Here is an 18,907-nt window from a genome sequence, read left to right as displayed (position 1 = left end):
ATATATATATATATAGTAAAGCCTTTCATCCGCCTTTGGTGTGTGAAGCAAGGGTGGGCTCGATAGGTATTGTCACGACCCCAACTTGGGGGGCAAGACCGGCACCCAGTACCTCACCTATCCTTGCGTACCAACTTGCAACTAAGGAACCCTGAACATATGATGTCTTACTTTTGGCCATGGGCCACATTGCAAGACGACAGCGAATGCTGACTAAATATCAATATAAAACTTGGTCGACAAGGCCGTAATATTTATTGCAGCTTACAAACTAACCAAATATACATACAAGGCCTGAAAGCCCAACATACTGCACTAACTGACAAGATATGTCTACAAGCCTCTACTAATGGATATACTGTGATCGGAACGGCTCTCCGACCTACTCATGACATATATACGTATATATACAAGATATACATAAGTCTCTAGACCCGGAAACTCCGAAAGACATGGAGCTTACCGATCAAGCTGAACTCGGGCAACACTTATTGAAGAGGCCTACTCGTCCGTCTGTCTGACCTGCACGCATGAAATGCAACGCCCCCAGAAAAAGGACATTAGTACGAAATAATGTACTGAGTATGTAAGATAATATACTGAAAGCTGAAACTGAACTGATAATATAATAACTGCAAGTAGCTGGAAGTCAAAGATAATCTGAAGATATGCTTACCTGCTGATACTGACTCAATTCTCTCAATATAGTAAATAAAATAGTTGTTCGGCCCTATAAGGGCTCGATATACATATACATATACATATATATACATATACATATACATACATATACATATACATATATATATATATATATATATATATATATATGCTCTGCCGTAGTAGGCTCGCTCATAAGCGCTCGACCATATTAGGCTCTGTATCTCGACCAACTGGGCTCGCTCATATGTGCTCGGACGCAGCAGGATCGTCATATAACTTACCATCTGATCAGAGGTTGCCCAATAGGGGTCTGCCCATCGATTATAGCTCGATGATAATGAAAATACTTTTAATACTGTATATATATAAACTCTCTGCTCTCTTGACTGGGAGAAGGAAATACTCATTTAAGTATACTACCAAACTTCTATTTTGAAACTTGAGAATCTTCACTCCCATACCACCACTTTCTTTATTAATCACCTCATGTTGCCATTGGCAGATGCTTCATTCTCCTTTCACAAAGACACGCCGAACCAGAATATTCCACAAAAATAATTATACAGATTGAGAAGCCAAAGGAATTACTTGAGAACTTGACCTCCAACCATTTACAATCTCCTCTAGACATGGACCAAACAATGAATCGAGAGAGAGGGAGAGGATTCAGCCGTATATATAATATGACAAGTTTCCTCATATCCCTAATCTTATTCTGTTTGGCTGAGTAGCTATAGTTGTTTCACTTCGATTTCTTATTGGCTAGGAGTTAGTTTACTTCAGTGACACAGAAGTGCATATAGTAAATACAGAGGCGGAGCCAGAATTTGAAGCTTGTGGGTTCGGGATTCTAGTTCGTTTATGTTACTGGGTTCTAAATTAATAATTTATACATATTCAATAAATTTTTTAACATAAATACAGATTTTGGACCAAAGTTATTGGGTTCGGCCGAATCCGTAAGTGCTATGCTAGCTCCGCCCCTGAGTAAATAGTCAGCTTTGAGATGGTAGATGTAAACAGCACCAAAATAACTAGTATACAAGATCAACCTTCCTGTTCATAGGGTAACCCTTAACTACAATAGTATAAGATATGCTATTTAAGGATTTTAACAGAAACGGCTTCAAGAAGCAGAATTCAAAAAGGAACCATAGGAAAGAGATAATCTTCACCATTTAAAATTTAAAGGAAAAATATCCATCCAACACATTGCCTTGCCACCTAATTAAAAATAACTAAGAGTCATATCTCTTAGGAAGTGGCTTGCTTCCACGTGGGGTGGGGTGGGGGTTTTAAATCTTTATTCACTAATTTATTAATTAGGTAATACTTCGCTACCCGGTAATTAAGTATTTACCCACATAATTAAAAATTATTCCAAATTACTTAAAATACTTTTCACTTTTAATATACTTTATATACCTTACTGTAATATACTTTACTATCGTGGTCATGTGATAACATATAAAATTAATACATATATTATTACTTTCTTAAAATATCCATGTAAAAATACATATATTTTCTCAACTTCTAATTTTTTCTAATCTCATATAAAGAGTACAAATTTTCGTATACTTAATTTTTAAAATGGTAAAAATTACAATTTCACATTTAACGTCTTCATCACAGAAGAAATTAGAGCCAACTAAAATTTATCGTCAATACTGACATCATCATTTAGCATGGATTAGTATGGTTGGCAATCAACTCTTTGAAATTTTTGTTCCAAATAATTCAGGTGTTGCAAATGTATTTAAAATCTTTAGCTTCACGTAAAGACTGTCATTTTATTTTAGCTTTTGGGTTTTATGTAATACTATTTTGGCTTTAAAAAATGCTAGTGGCGACAAACGTTATTATTTCCTTTCTAAATTAATGTTGCAAAATGGTGGGTCACAAAACTTAGTAGATATTGCACTACTTCGCATCACACATATGTTGAGAAAATGAAAGCAAGACTTGGAAAGTCTTTGGACCGATTAGAGGAATAATTTGCTATATCCGAAAATAGTAATAATGGTAACTATTCAAAATTATACTTATAAAACTTTTACTAAAATATTTCACATAAAAATAATATCGCACTAACATAATATCTAACGATATCAATGTTATAAACTTATAGGGTCTAACAATAATAATAATAATCTTTAACCTTCTATAATCTCCTAATAGATATAATCCCTTTGAACTCATGTGAATTTACTACGGCACATCCTAATGCTAAGGTACGGGATGTAACAAGTATCGCTTTAATTCTTCTAAGGCTTGTTGGCATTCCGTGGTCTACGCGAAATCCTTTTTTTCTTTTTGAGCAAAGAAAAGAACCTATGACTTCGATCTGATGACCTCGAAATGAATCGACCCAAAGCAGTTATTCGCGTTGTTAGCCTTTGCACGACCTTTACACTATCCACGACCGTGATATCCTCGATGACCTTGATCTTATCGGGGTTAATTTTGATGCCTCGATTCGACACCATGAAGCCGAGGAACTTACCCGAACCGGCTCCGAGAGCAAATTTTTCTGGGTTAAGCTTCATGTTCCACTATCTCAGGATTTTGATTTTTTCCTGAAAATGAGTTAAATGGTCATTTGCCCACAGGGACTTAACCAACATATCATCAATGTAAATTTTCATCAATTTACCTATCTGTTCCTCGAACATTTTGTTAACTAGTCGTTGGTATGTAGGTCCTGTATTTTTTAGACCGGAGGGCATTATGTTGTAACAATAAGTCCCAAACTTAGTGATAAATGAGATCTTTTTCTGATCCTCTGAGTTCAACTCAATTTGATTGTACCTAGAATAGGCATCAAGAAAAGTTAGAATCTCGTGGTCAATCGTGACATCGATCATACGATCAATGTTAGACAGTGGGAAAGAGTCAATAGGGCATGCTTTGTTTAAATTCTCGTAATGTTAATCATGAATTTGATCGTCTATCCAAACGTCATCAAATGACATATAGGACCTCAAAATTGAGTCAATAATGGGGATGGCCACACACAAATAAATAATAGTACTATAATGCTCACAAGAATCCGGAACAAAAATATTATCTTTTTCGACTTAAACTTTTAAATATATGAAGAAAAAAAATTTAATGACCAAAATATGCAACGACCATTAAGGTAAAATGAGATTAAAAAATATATTGTACACAAACGATAACAAAACACTTTCAGCTTTCGTCTCATTAAATGTTTGGGGTCCCATTCGGGTTTAGTGTAACATTACCACCTTTCCTTTCATTTTCTGTTAGTTACTTTCTAAACTTAAATTGCAAACACGACAAATTCAGATCTTAAATGCACCGTGTTTGCGTCATTGAACATGGATTAATACCTAGGTATTATAACATAAATTATGGAATATATAAATAATTATTTTATTTTGGTTCCCATTTTAAGTTAACAATATTTAATTATCATAAAAATAAAATAAATAAAAACTTTTTGCACGTAATAAAAGTTATCATTAGATTTGTACTCCTGGTCATGTTATACGACTTTAAAAGCATATTATTAAGAGGTAAATAAAAAAAAATTAAATTTAAATATTGTTTATATATAAAAAGAAATAAAAGCCAAAAAAATTAAATAGTATTTAAAATTAAATTAAAAATTTGAAATTTATAATCACATTCGAACATGCATTTCACTTGAAAACTAATGCAGTTTGTGAGTGGAAAAAATTCCGAAAATTTTGAAAAAGTTGTCAAAATCACTTTTTAATTTTTGAAAAATTCATTTTCAAAAACTTACAAAATTTCATAGAGAAACATATATTTTTTTTCAATCCGGAAAAAAAAAATTATGATCAAATGGGTACCTGTATTGTCGTACTAAAATAAGAATTGTTTTACTAGATAGTACACATGTGCCAACTTTAGAAACTAAATTTTAAATTCAAAACTATTGTTCTGTAAGAACTTTTACTACTTTAATTGTCCTTTAAAACCTTACACCAACAATAACAATAATTCAGTATAATTTTATTAGTGGGGCCTGGAAAGGGTAGTATATCACAAATCTTACCCTTATCACGGGTAGAAAAGCTGTTTCCAAATAGATCCTTGGCATCCTTCCCTTCAAGAACTTCTCATCTTACTCTTGGGGTGACTCGAACTCACAACCTCTTAATTGGAAGTGGAGTTTACCTAGCCGAGCTAATGGGTAGAAAGGCACAGAATAGAAAACGTGGTTGTGAATCGTGTTTTTGTAAAACGCAATTTTGAACCGCATTTTACCTTAACGTCCCAAATAACCGTTAAAATAAAAAGTGGTTCAAAACCGTATTTTGCATATTTTGATAACTAAATTTTTTTTCCATATATTTAAATATTTTGAGTCCAAAAAGACCACATTTTAATTCCAAACACATACCCACAACACTATTGATTGAAATAATTGCTAAGTTTGTCCCTATCACAAAGCACATGGCCTTGCCTCCCAATAATTTTAATGTGTCATGTTACTCGTGCTCAATTTATTACCGTTGAATTTGTGTGAACATATTTGTTTATTAATTCGTATTAAAAAGGACTCGTTTTTTTATTTGAAAATAATTTATTTTTACATAATAATTTATAGCCACACATAATATATGTGCATTATTTTACATCACAAAAGCAAAAGTTTTTTTTTCTTTTCCTAAAGACCGTACCCAGTTAAATAGATTCATATAAATTGAAACGAACAGAGTAATAAACCTCAAATGTCACTTAGCCCAAATACAATGTGTATATATAATTCAAGATTCCTCAAAAATAGGGCTCCAATCACTGTCAAGATAACAACAACAATAACTCAGTATAATTTCACTTATGGAATTGGGAAGGTAATGTATACGCAAACCTTATTCCTACCCTAAGATAGAGAGATTGTTTTCAATAGATTTCCGGCATCCTTTTCTCAAAGAGTTTTTGTCTTTACTTTTGAGGCGACTCGAACTCAAAATCTCTTGATTGAAAGTGAAGAGTGACTACCAACCCACTTGTCTAACCACTTTCAAGAGTTCTCTTTAATATTTTGAACGTCTATCCAAACGTCAGCAAATGACATACTCATATAGGACGTCAAAATGGAGTCAATAATGGGGATGGCTACACACAAATAAATAGTACAATATAATGCCCTCAATTTAACTTCTCACAAAAAAATGACGACAGAATCCATTACTGGTTCTACTGTTAATGAGCAACGTTGGGTCAATGAAACTATAAGAGCTTTTACATCAGAATTGAGAGTTGATATTGAACCTACACCTTGTGTTTTTCAAGTTCCAAAAACACTTACTGAAACTAAGCCTCAAGCTTATACCCCTCAGATAATAAGCCTCGGACCATACCATCACTTCTGGCCGGAGTTATTAGTCACTGAGAGGCACAAGCAAACCATAGCCAAAAATTGCTTGAATGATCACCAGGTCCAACATTTTGCTGAAGAAGTTATCGATAAGTTGTGCTCAGTCGTGCCAGTCATTCGTGGGTACTATGATAAGTACTCGGATATTGAAGGCATCACATTAGCATGGATATTGGCCATTGATTCTCTCTACCTGTTGCATTTATTGAGCAGTTATGTTCCAGGTGATCAAGAAGTTCATGCTGTACAAAGAAAGTTGGCTCAAGATGTTATGATGCTAGAGAATCAAATCCCATCGTTTGTGCTGATTGAAACCCAAAAGGCTATCAATCAATCTTATAGCAATTTATTTACAGAGTTGTTCTACAACTTCTGTAAGGCACATTCTCCCCTCAAACTGGCAGATCCAAACATAATCCATAGCTTCAATAGTCCCCATTTGCTGGCTTTTTTGCACCATTTGATCATCGAATCAGGTATGTTATATTGGTTGGAAAAACAAAGTGGCAGCCTCGTGCCGACTCTTGGTAATCCCGGCCTTGTATGTTTCATTACTGGTTTGCCATGGGATCTCATCAAAGTTTTGTCTAAGAATATGGACAGCAAAAAGAAGCCTTTAGTAGATGAGATTAAAACCCCATCAGTGACACAACTAAACGAAACTGCTAAAATAAATTTTAAGCTCACAGGAGGCATCAGGAATATTAAATTTGTCAAGGAAGGTGGTGAACACGCGTTGTATCTTCCTGAGATCACTTTGAATTCTGATTCTGAAGTGATATTGAGAAACTTAGTAGCATATGAAGCAGTTGTTGCTGGTCAAGATGGGGCACTTAAGGTGGCGGAATATTTGGATTTGATGTGTGGAATTGTGAACACATCGAAGGATGTGGAAATACTCAAGAAATCAGGGATTATAAAAGGAAGTTTGAGTGATGAGGAAATTGCTGATCTCTTCAATGGACTACCTAAAACAACTGGAAATCATAAGGTGAAGTCTAGATTAGCAAGGATCATAGAGTCGGTAAACGAGAAATATGATAATATGTTAAGAATCAAGGCTCAAAGATTGATCAAGAAGCATATTTTTAAATTTCGAAAGTCTCTTACGGTCATTACAACCCTAGTTCTCGTATTGCTGCTTTCTATGCAAACAGTTTGCCAGTACTATGGCTGCGGCAATCATTAGTTCACTCCTGAATCGTCTAGTTTGCTTTCTTGTCATTTTAATTAGTTCATCACTCTTTTATTTTTATTTTTTATTTTTTATTTTCTCTTTTCTTTTCTTGGGGATGGAGGGAGGGAGGGGTTTCCTTATGTAGTGCGTTTATATTGTCCTCTTATTCAAATAAATGAAAATATTTGAAAGTCTTTGATGTCGCCCAAATCGGAGCAAGTGCGCAAATAGCAATTGTCAGGGATGCTATTTAGAGATTAATCAGTATTTATTTTGTCATAAAATTTTAAATTAAAAATCTTTAACTTCAGGACAACTCATATATTTTTTACCGGAAAAACTGAACGGAAAAACTGAAATTCAGGACGCACTGACTAATTCCTAAATAGCAGTCATTTAGAATGTTACCTGGTGTCATTTCTACCCCCAAATCACCTCTATGTGGGATACAAAGCAATCGAAGAAAATACAATTACCCAATATGAGTCAGGGTCGAATCCATAAGGAGTTGAGGTGAAAAAATGTGTATCTACGCGTGAGAACCTTCTAAACTTAGATTAATTTCTTAAATAGAAAGTTTGGTTTTGATTATAATAAGACTTGAAATTAAAACAATCTATCGAACACCTAAAATGCACTAATGAACTTACAAGTAACTCAACAAAGAAAAAGGCCTTTAGCTGTATCCCTAGCCTAGGTGTATTGTTACTAAGTTATACTATAAAAGTTTGAGAGAGGGTGGCGGAAGTGGGGGTGAGAAGGACAATGTCTATATCCGACAACTAGTTCTGGTTCACGTCAGGCGTTCAACTACGGAAGCTTTCTATTCCCTCAGTGTAGCAGTAAGGTTTGCGTACACACGACCCTCTTCAGACCTCACTTGTGTGATTTTACTGGTTTATTATTCGTTGTTGCGTAGCCTAGGTGTAGTTCTACTAAGCTTGCTTAATTAATTGGGGTTGTCATAACAATCAATACAATTTATCTATTCATTATTGAGTCGTTTAATCCAATTTAACCTTCTCAAATCTCAAGGATGCGTTAAGGTCTATTCATAATTTGCCCAAGTTGGAAATTTCGTATCTCTAGTTCAAATCCTTTAATTGAGTTTAATCGACTTCTCAACAAGGAGAAAAATAAATACCTTCAGTATATATATTATCCTCTTTTTCTCTGGTCACCAAAAACCCAGTGTAGTTTTGCAAAATCATTTCATCTCCTTGGAATGGTTTGTCAATTTTATCTATTTGGAAGAAAGAGTTGAAATGTTAAGAGCTGCTTTGCTTTGAAAGAAAAACTTGAAACAATATTATTTTGCCTATAAGTTTTTTATTTGGCTAAGATAATAATATTCTAATCAAATTATTTTTATATATTTGGCCAGATAGAAAAAATTACACAATTAAAACAAATAACTGCGACATCTAAAGAAGAAATAAAAAAAATGAAACTCTATTATTGTAACGACCCGAACTGTCGTTTCCTGTATTTTCGTCCTGTATTCCCCGTTAAATGCTTATTCATATTTCAATATGTGTACTTGGTGAATTTAAGTCAATTCGGATCGAGTTTGGTATGAAATGGGACAATTAGTCTCTTTAAGGAAGAATTAGTTTGGAAAAGTCAACCGGACGTTGACTTATGAGTTAGAGGGCTCGGAATTTATTTTCGATGATTCGGTTAGTTTTGGGGGATGATTTAAGGCTTAGGAGAGCAACCGAAAGTAATTTTGGAGGTTCGGTGTAGAAGTTAGCCTATTTTGGCGAAGTTAGGATTTTGGCGAAATCTGGTTGGTAGGTGAGATTTTGATCCGATGGTCGGAATGAGATTCCGAGAGTTGTCGTAGCTTCATTAGGTGATTTTGGACTTGTGCGCAAAATTTCAGTTGATTCGGAGGTGATTTGGTCGGGTTTTTGATCAAATGCGTATTTTGGAAGTTTTGGAAGAACTTAGGCGTGAATTCGATGTAACTTGATGGTTTTGATGTTGTTGAGGTGTTTTGATGATTGGAATAAGTTTCAATAATGTTTTAAGATATGTTCGTGCTTTTGGTTGAGGCCCCGAGGACCTCGGGATGATTTCGGATGGCTAACGGGAACTTTTGAAGTTGGAAATTTCATAATAGACGAAAGTTGTAAATGAGTGCGTACAAGGCCTCACTTTGAACGATAATATCTCTCGTTATATACGGAGTTGTGTGAGCTAGAACCTATCAAATTAAATCCCTTTGAGTCTAGTTTCTAAAGCAACAAACTGTTCGTCATTTGGAAGTGTATTCAGGAAGTTACGACCATTTCACTGGTCAGGTGTCAGAGCGCGCGAAGTATCGCGCGAAGTCGCGCGTTTCGCGTGCCTGAGGCAGAATGCCCAGCAAAAACGCGCGAACAGCGCGCTAACTCGCGCGACTGGAGGGTTTTAAGTACTCTAAAGACCGGAAATGAGAGGAATTGAGTCATTTCTCAAGCTTAGGGCTTCCTCTACATCCCAACTCGACCAAGGCACCAATTGCACTCCTAAGTCAAGCTTTTAAGTGTGTTTTCATGGCGATTTCACTTCACAATCACTAGTTACAATATGATTTTGATTGGATTTCATAGGATTTCTTCAAAATCTCAAGAACACCCCAAAGTTGACTTTCAAGATTTGGTCTACAATAGGTAATCCTACACCTTAGACTTACATATATGGAGTTAATATGGAATTATGAGTATGAATCATGTATTACAACTTATGGTATGTTGATTGGAGGCCATAAATTTCCAATTTAAATACATGAACATGGTAGGGATTTAAAGGTGTTTAATTGATGGAATTTTGTTGGTTGGGTATGAATGGATGGTCATACATGTGTAGTTGGAAGTTATAAATTGGTTAGGAATGATGGTGAGATGAATTGTTGGTTAATGGTAATAGTTGGAAGAACCAATACTATAGTTATGAGGTGTAAATATCTATGCCTACAAGGTGTTTTATAATATGCCTAAATGGCATAAGTTATGGAATTTAGTACTAATATTGGCCCTATTGAATGACGTATTGTAGATTGAAGTTTACCTAAGAGTAGTGTATCATTGTAGTACCATTAAGGGGCAAGTCCCATATATGTATGGTTACAATCCCGTCTTTTAGAAATCGAACTTCATCGATGTTTGTGTGATTTTTTTTGGCAGATTCGTCGTACGAGGAGGCCAACCGGAGAGGCAAGGGCATAGCGAGCTAGAGGTGAGTAATGATTTTAAATGATGCACTGAGGTTTTGAAACCCCGGATTGCACAACATACTGCTATGTTGAGATGAGACACGCGTTGTATGACGAACGCGAGGTCATTTACTATTGGGGATTGTGACTTGGTCCATCCCAGTTGATATTTTTACCACGTAATTGATAAAGATTTATTGTTTTTCACTATGATTGGGCTTATTGCCATATTTGGGCTTCGTGCCAATTATCTGAAATCTTTTGTGAATTTACATCACTATTTTCCTCACGAATTGAAATATTATTTGAACTCAGTCCAATTGAATTATATTATTTTGTGAACTCAGCTACATTTATACTCAACTCGAGATTTAATGATATTTATAATGCTGTTGAGCTGAGCACTATTGTTTTACTGATGCCCAAGAGGCTTATGATTATTTTCTGGACTGATTGAGGCCGAGGGCCATACGTGAGGATATGTTGAGTGATGTGAGGAGGCTTTCAGGCCTCGAGTGTTATATGAGGAGGCTTTCAGGCCTCGTGTGTGATGTGTGAAGGCTTTCAGGCCTATTGATATTGCGCTTGGGCTGTAGGAGCCCCTCCGGAGTCTGTACACACCCCCAGTGAGCGCAGGGTACCCAGGTGAGTTGGGAGTGGGCCCGAGAGGCCGTTGCTTGTGTGTGGTGAGTTGGGAGTGAGCCCGAGGGGCTGATGTTGTGTGCTGGTGAGTTGGGAGTGAGCCCGAGGGGCTGATACTATACTGAGATTTACATATTGAGCCCGAGGGGCAAGCTTTTGATTTATCCTTACTGTGGAAATTATTTGTCTTTACTGTTTTAAAAGAAGAATTATCTGATACTCACTATTTTACTGTATAACTGATTTTACTGCTTGGGATAGCGCTATATTGTGCCGTTATGAGATTTCATGTTTTCAGTCGTTATTTATTTTTATTACTCACTGGGTCGGAGTACTCACATTACTCCCTGCACCATGTGTGCAGATACAGGCAGAGCTGAGTTCGCTCCTGAGCGCTGATTCTTTCCAGACCAGGCGGTGACTAGGAGTAACGAGGTAGCTGTTGACGTCCGCAGCCCCGTTTTCTCCCTTATCTTTGTTATTTATGATAATTCCAGACTTTGTAAAATATTAGTAAACTCTGTAGTAGCTCATGACTTGTGACACCCCGATTTCGGGCTGAGTTGGGATGGTTTTCCTTGTTCTATCACGTTTATTTCGCATTTAAGATTATATTGCCCATGATTTAGACTTATTCCTGCTAAGTAATTATAAAGAGATGTACTGTTTTGTTGATTGGCTGGCCTTGTCCTCACGAGAGGCGTCATCACGACCGGGTTAGGATTTTGGGTCGTGACAAGTTGGTATCAGAGCCTAGGTTAATTGGTCTCGCGAGTCATGAGCCGGTTTAGTAGAGTCTCGCGGATCGGTACAGAGACGTCTATATTTATCCTCGAGAGGCTGCAGAACCTTTAGGAAAAACTTCATATTCTTGAATTCTTAATCGTGCCTCCTTGATTCAGCTTGAAAAAGTAACTTTTACAGTTCCTTCCACATATTCGTATGCGCGAACGAATGCTCAGTATTAGATGTGCCTTGATGGCTTGTAATTCCCCGATCGATGGGCGATGTGTAATCTCTGTGAGTTTGATGTTAGGCCATTCGGGAGGACTTGAGGCCGGATCATTGCCTATGGCTTGAGCACCGGGGTGCTGATTATGTGAGCAAGTGTTTTGAACTTATATGTTCGGTATTGTCCCTATTAGTGGGAATGATGGATGGATAGCTACATGATGAGTATGTTACAACTGCGAGATGTATCTATATGACTTGGAAGTGACGATGGAGACATGTTGGATGATAGGTGGACTATTAAGTGTTTGATTTTTCATTGTGATGCTTTGTCAAATTGTGGATGTGTTGTTAGGATAGTTTTGGTGATTCTCTGGCAGGTGGATAGGCCCAATTACAAAGGAAACTCTGCCGAAATTTTTGAAAAATTTGGGACTTAGTAAAAAAAAAAAAAATTGTCGCCTAATAGTGGGCTTAACTGTTGTGTGAGTGAATGAAGGAGTGAGTTTAATCTCACCATGGTATTACGGCAGCAATAGTGTATATGTGTTGTGATCTATGGCTTCGAGCCAAGTTGGGGAGTTTGCTATTGATTAGATAATTGTGCGGTCATGTGCTATGTTGGTTCCGGTTCGAGGCATGCTGGCGAATCAGCTCTGGTTACGGAAATTGGTCCGAAGATGGCACGAGTGAGGGAAAACTTGGACAAAGGCTACATGGTGCTTTATAGATGTGTGAGAATCACAGTATGTCTTAAGCTGTCGTTGGTAAAGAATGCTCGGTGCATGGAGCAGGAAGATGTTTGGTTGTACTGGAATGAGGTCATACCCTGCGGTGTCAGAGTGCTAATGAGGCACGTGTGGTTATGTTCCTTGGATCAGGTGAATTGCATTTTGAATAAGAGAAAATGACTTGAGATAATGGTTCTAATGTGTTCGAAAGTCGTGTAATAGTGGCTTTGAGCTAAGTGGGAGAGTCCCACCGCTTACGATTGGGTTGCATGGTTAATTACCTGCGTGAATTCTGGTTATTAGCATATTGATGGGTTATTGCGGCTACGGAAAAGGACCATGAGTGGTAATTTGAGTAAATGAATTATTGAATGCATGTTATGGTTAGACTTATTGGCTCATGTTCAGACTTGAGGGAAGATTCATGATTTATGCCTCGTATAGGTACAGGCTTCGAGGGAAGTGATCCCGCTGGGTGCTTCATAGAGAGGGTATTCATATGTTATAAAATTCAGTGGAGTGGTTGCATTCGGGGCCAAGTCGGAGCGGGTGGCTCTCAGTAACGGTCCTCATGAATTCAAAGGGCAAAGTGTGGTGCCTAATGATGTCGACATTATAGATACAGATAAGAATCAAGCTTTGTAGCAGCTTATGAGAAGGTGCCCAAAATGTTCTATAATATTTTGACTTGCGGTGTAGCATTTGGGAGATATGAAATGGTTCGTGGGATTTGAGACAACATGGTCTCGTGATTCAAGGTCACTCCGGAGGAGTGCAGATGAAGTATGTTATGTGTTGAATGGAGAAGTATTATTTCCAAGGCAATTAAGAGTAAATTGGAAGGAGGTAGGTTGATTAGCCATAGTTGAATTGGCATATTGGTGTCAGTGATCAGTTCCTTCAGCGTGAGCAAGTTATGCAAGTGATTTATGGCAGTACGTGTGAGGCTTGTCGGCCACCGTAATTGATTTTGTTCAGAAGCATTCTTCTGTTATGGCTTGTTATGTGGAGGCAAATCCCGGAAGGGTTGTGGTGGCTTGGACCACTACTTAGATATTGGCATATTCGACGGTTATGAGAATTCACCTGTATGTTGTTATAGTTCTCCCGAAGTAAGTTAAATGGAAAGCCTTATGTGATGAAATATTAGCCTATCGGCGGTTCCAGAGTTGTGATGGAAATCATGTCTATCGTATATCGGCACGTGAGGTGCAGTGAGTGGTATGGAATTTGAAGTAAGGACCAAGGTCGCAGTTTGGTCAATGACTGTGATGTCACAAGCTCGGATGAGCAGGAAAGGAGTTCCAGTGTTTTGAGTAAGATGGGTATTGATGTCAGTATCACCTGAGACCGGTGTTCTGTGAGAAAGGCTTTGCATCCTGGTTAGGGATTCTTGATCACTTTTCAGCGTTAGTGCAGCCGGTGGTTTGAATGTGCGAACCCGTTAATTATTTCGGAAGATGGTGGGAGCTTGTCCCACAGAAAAATTGTATAAGTGTGACATGTAGTCACTTGATTGATTAAAGATGTAAACCAAGTATGAAGTTTGTGATGGTGTCGTTAAATTAAAGATTCATGCCTGGAGGGCACTTGGCATATTGGGTTGTGAACTGGGGAGGATTACCCCGATTGTGATGGTTGTTCTTGTGTGTTATGAGAAAAATGGGAGTTATTATGGACCTTTGAAAGGTTATCAGACTAGTTCAGTGTGATCAGAATCGGCTTGAAGTCGATGGATAGATTTAATGTGAATAATGGCTCTATATCAGGCCAGATGTGTGCATTTTAGTACCGCGGTCCTCATGGAGGAGTAGTTAGGTTGATGTTTCATTGTCAGATATTTCGCATAGTGATACATTGTGCCGTGTGAGTTGTGAGACGACTTGAGAAATTGCTATGTGTTGAGAATCTGTGTAGGAATGACGTTATATGAGCATCTTGGCTCTTGAAATTCAGATTGTACATCGCACCTCAGTTGTGCTTGAGTTTTGTAGCTTATAACGCTATATGTCCCTCAGAGATATTATTATGCACTTAGCATGCTTACGACCGATACTCGGTATTTTGTTGTAATGAGCAAATTTGGCTCGATGTGCATCTCCTTATGTGAGATCTATGTGTGGATCGGGTGGCACGCCGCCATGGGTATGTTATCTGGATCGGGTTGCACGCCGCAACAGTGTGATGTTGAGTATAGTTTTCTATATGCTATTTTGTATGCCTTGCTTCCTGTTTTCTAAGGAAAGTCTGTATTAGTGTGTGAGATTGGTAATTCCTTCCAGAGTTTGTTTTCCTTTTGTACCGCGTTCGAATTGATAGCTTATTGGCATATTGAGGCATCATATGCTACTTTTGATTATGTCTGGGGTGGCTTATTGCCTGAGCAGTTCGTACCGGGTGAGACGAGATCATTGAATTTGAGATTAGTGCAATCTGAGCATATGAAGTAAATTAAGGAGCTAAGACCATGATTATGCTCAAAATGAGGTGATAGTTCTTGCCAAGAGTATAGAACCAACGAATCGTTGTCTCGATAGTGGTCATGAATTTATGCATACCTCATCCGTCATGTCAATATTGTAAGAGTTAGAACAATACCTATGTACATCATGCAGAACATGAGATGTGTAGCGATTTTCTTCTAGGTGATTAAAAAAAAGCTTCAGATGATTAGGGCGAATGATCTTCGGATGATTGGGGAAATAGTATTGCTAATTGAAAGTGACTTGACGAGAGTATATGTCTCATAAAAAGGTAATGTTATTAAACTAATGATATTTCGGTAGTATTGCGGCATGTTCTTGTTGGGTCCGCTGATGGTACTGATGAGCTTGAGGTACGGCTCTTTCGTTTGAGTCATTTTTCATGACTTGAGTATGTTCAGGCCATTTCTTATTGGTGCGCGTATTATGAAAGTTGTGGCTTAGGCCTGTATTGAGGTGTCATATCACCAGAGTGGTGTGTTGGATTCGAGGTGATCATTGGGGTCATTGATGAATACGAACGGATTTGATTTCAGCATGTTTGATGGGTAAATATCGAGGTTCGGTTTTAAAAAAAATGTTACTATAATTGCTAGAGGAGAAATGGCCTCATGAATGGTTGATCTGAGCAATGGTTATGATTTATTGCGTGTTTCAATTATCATTGGCAGTATATGAGAGTGTTGGAATGAGACATTGGCTAATAAGAGATTTCTATCGGTATTTGGTTGTTGTGGGCAGCTGTTGTGAATGGAAGTTATTGCTGCATTTGTTTGAGTTATTGGTATATCATACAATTGCACCTAAGGTTGCAGGCATGGTCTATTACAGCTGGTTCAAACTTATTCTGAATGTAGGTGTGAGGTTCTGATCTTGTGTATGATTCCGAAAAGGTGAAATGTGGCTCTATGATTTATGGGCTAAACTAGATTGTGTGTATAAGCACGTGATTTTTGCCCTATAAGAGAATTACTCCCAAAAAATTCAAAATAAAATAATTTTCCTTTGTGTGCAATTTTGAGAATTTTTCGTGGCATTTTCAATAATTATGTGTATTTGTTAAATTAATAAAACAAAATACAAAATACACCACATTTTCATTTAGGATTTAAGTTTACAATTAGAAGTAATTTTGTTTGTTTTTACAAGAAATGAAAATTGCAAAAAATATGCATAATTTACATTTTTAGCATTCAATGTCAAATTGTGCAATTTTGTTTTAATTGGTGTTTAATTATGTATGATAATTGTTGCTAGGAATTAATTAGTATTTTTTATAAGTTAGATTAGTTTATAACTTAATTTAGAATTTTAGTTTTATTAATTAGAAAGTAAAAGAAAATAGAGCAAAAAATATAAAGAAAATCGGAAATTGGGCCTCTTCTCCAATTTTGAACCTAGGCCCAAAACACCTCTACCTAACCCAAAACCCTTGACCCAAGCCCAATGTTGTACCCATACCTACTCCACGACCCGACCCGCTCCAATTATAACACAAATATACACAACCCTAAAGCCTAAGTTTGGTTTCTTTCAGCTGCTACAGTGCAAAAGACCCCCTTTCTCTTCACATCTTCATCTTCCTCATCTCACACCCCTTCCAACGCCAACGAACCTCCCCGTCCGCCATTGACGAGATCGTCGAGCTCCCATGGCTGCCCCGTCTTCAGCTTCTTCATCCCAAGCTTCATCTTCATCGACGAACAACATCCGCCATTGACGAGCTCGTCAAGCTCTCATGGTTGCGCGTCTTCTTCGACCAGCTGCTGCCCAAGCTTTGTCTTCATCGACGAACAACATCCTCCATTGACGAGCTCGTCAAGCTCCCATGGCTGCTGCGTCTGCTGCTCCCCGTCGCTCGTCGACCAACCACAGCAGCCATCGACGACCTCACGTCCAAAACAACCAACGTCCATGGCTACTTCACCACTGTCACGTCCAGCAGCTCGACCAGATCCACGTCGAACGACCATGGCTGCCTCTCCATCATCTTCAACCACTGTCACGTCCAGCACTGTTGCTCCTGCTACGTCCGTCGAACGACCATGGCTACGTGTGGTTGCTCCTGCTACATCCGTCGACCTCCCATATCCGTCGCTACTGCTGCCTTCTGCTACATCCAGCCATGGACGACCACCAAAGCTGCCCTCCATCGAGCATGCTCAGTAGTAGCAGTTGCTACTGCTTCACCGCCTCTTCGCCACCATTGCTTCGTCTTCAAACGACACCAAACGACCATCTTCTTCGATCGTTCGTTCATGGTCGTCTTCGGCGTCAAGATATTTTGGTGCGACAATTGTTTCCAGGCAGATTTGTTTTCATTCGAGTTCATCGTCGTTCCGATCTGGTTAGTTGGTTTAACCAATTCGTGTTTATCGTTTTTTTTTATTTTCTTCAGTTTGTTTCATTTTTCTTGTTTATTTTTTAGGTAGAAATTGTTAGTTTAATTATAATGTTGATTAGATTTAGTTTAATTATAATGTTGATTAGATTTAAGTTGAAGATTCAATTAATTATTTCTTCAGTTTGTTTTTATTAATTTAAAGGGATTTAGTTTTAATATAGAGTGTTAGTTTAATCGCTTGAATCCGTTCTTTGTTGTTTGAATATAGTTCTTTCGAGTAAAGGTCACCTTGTGACGCCTCATTTCATAATCATAAATAATATAGGTCTCAGCCCACTTTCATATTTTCATGGCATCTCGTGCCCATATTTCTATCATAGCCGCACGGGCAACTCACCTGCCATTAAATAAAATCATAATATTTTCCCCGGCACCTTGTGCCCACATATTTTTGTCTCACATTGCGCAACAATGTTCTCATGTTGCTCAGTTCATAGGGTCCATAATATGAAGTTATTTGTAGAAATCAATTGAATAAAGGAAATACCCTTTTTAATTAAAGTGCAATATCAAATGAATCATTACCTTTAACACGAGAAATCAATAAATCAAAACATAGTAGAAATTCTTTTTTAAGTAAAAATACAACCTCAGACGTCCTAAGGAGATTTAATTAAGAAGCCAATTGAATTAAAGGTATAACAATTATTGAAAATTGAAGTATTGAGAGCTTTATATAAATACGACGAAATATTGAAAACACTATGGGTTACAACACAAAGGATCACAATAGTAAAGGGATCTAAACAGTTAATACACTTGAATTGTTAATAACAAGTAAACACAGCAAACAGAAAGTGCACGGCATCACGCTTCGTGCTCTTACTCTCAATCCTCACCATGCAATCAATAATAGAAATGTGCACGGCATCACCCTTCGTGCTTTATCACTCTTTCCTCACCACATGAATGATATAGTTGTAAATTTGCACGACATCACCCTTCGTGCTTTATCACTCTTTCCTCACCATATGCATAATATAGATGCGGCATCACCCTTCGTGCTTTATAACTCACAGAATATGGCACGGCAACACCCTTCGTGCATTAACTCTCATAATCATGGCACGACATCACCCTTTGTGCTTTTACACTCTTCCTCACAATATCATACACGACATCACCCTTCGTGCTTTACACTCTTCCTCACCCAAATAATAGAAATAATACATCCCGGTAAATGAATTAACAATATGAACAATAGCATCCCGGCAAGGGAATCAACAACAATCCAACAATCCAATCACAAGGAAATTCCACCACCAAAAGTATGATTACAC

At 37.5% G+C, this 18,907-nt stretch overlaps 1 protein-coding gene across 1 annotated transcript; it reads left to right on the top strand.

Annotated features, from left to right (window-relative positions):
* Positions 1 to 5,834: 5,834 nt before the first annotated feature.
* Positions 5,835 to 7,229, top strand: LOC104221532 (putative UPF0481 protein At3g02645). Its single transcript, XM_009772601.2, has one exon. It carries the CDS (start codon positions 5,835 to 5,837, stop codon positions 7,227 to 7,229), a length of 1,395 nt encoding a protein of 464 aa, XP_009770903.1.
* Positions 7,230 to 18,907: the final 11,678 nt, after the last annotated feature.

The sequence above is a fragment of the Nicotiana sylvestris genome, chromosome 6 (genome assembly GCF_000393655.2).
Source record: "Nicotiana sylvestris chromosome 6, ASM39365v2, whole genome shotgun sequence".
NCBI classification, from domain to species: Eukaryota; Viridiplantae; Streptophyta; class Magnoliopsida; order Solanales; family Solanaceae; genus Nicotiana; species Nicotiana sylvestris.
This window is presented reverse-complemented; position numbering and strand designations above follow the sequence as displayed.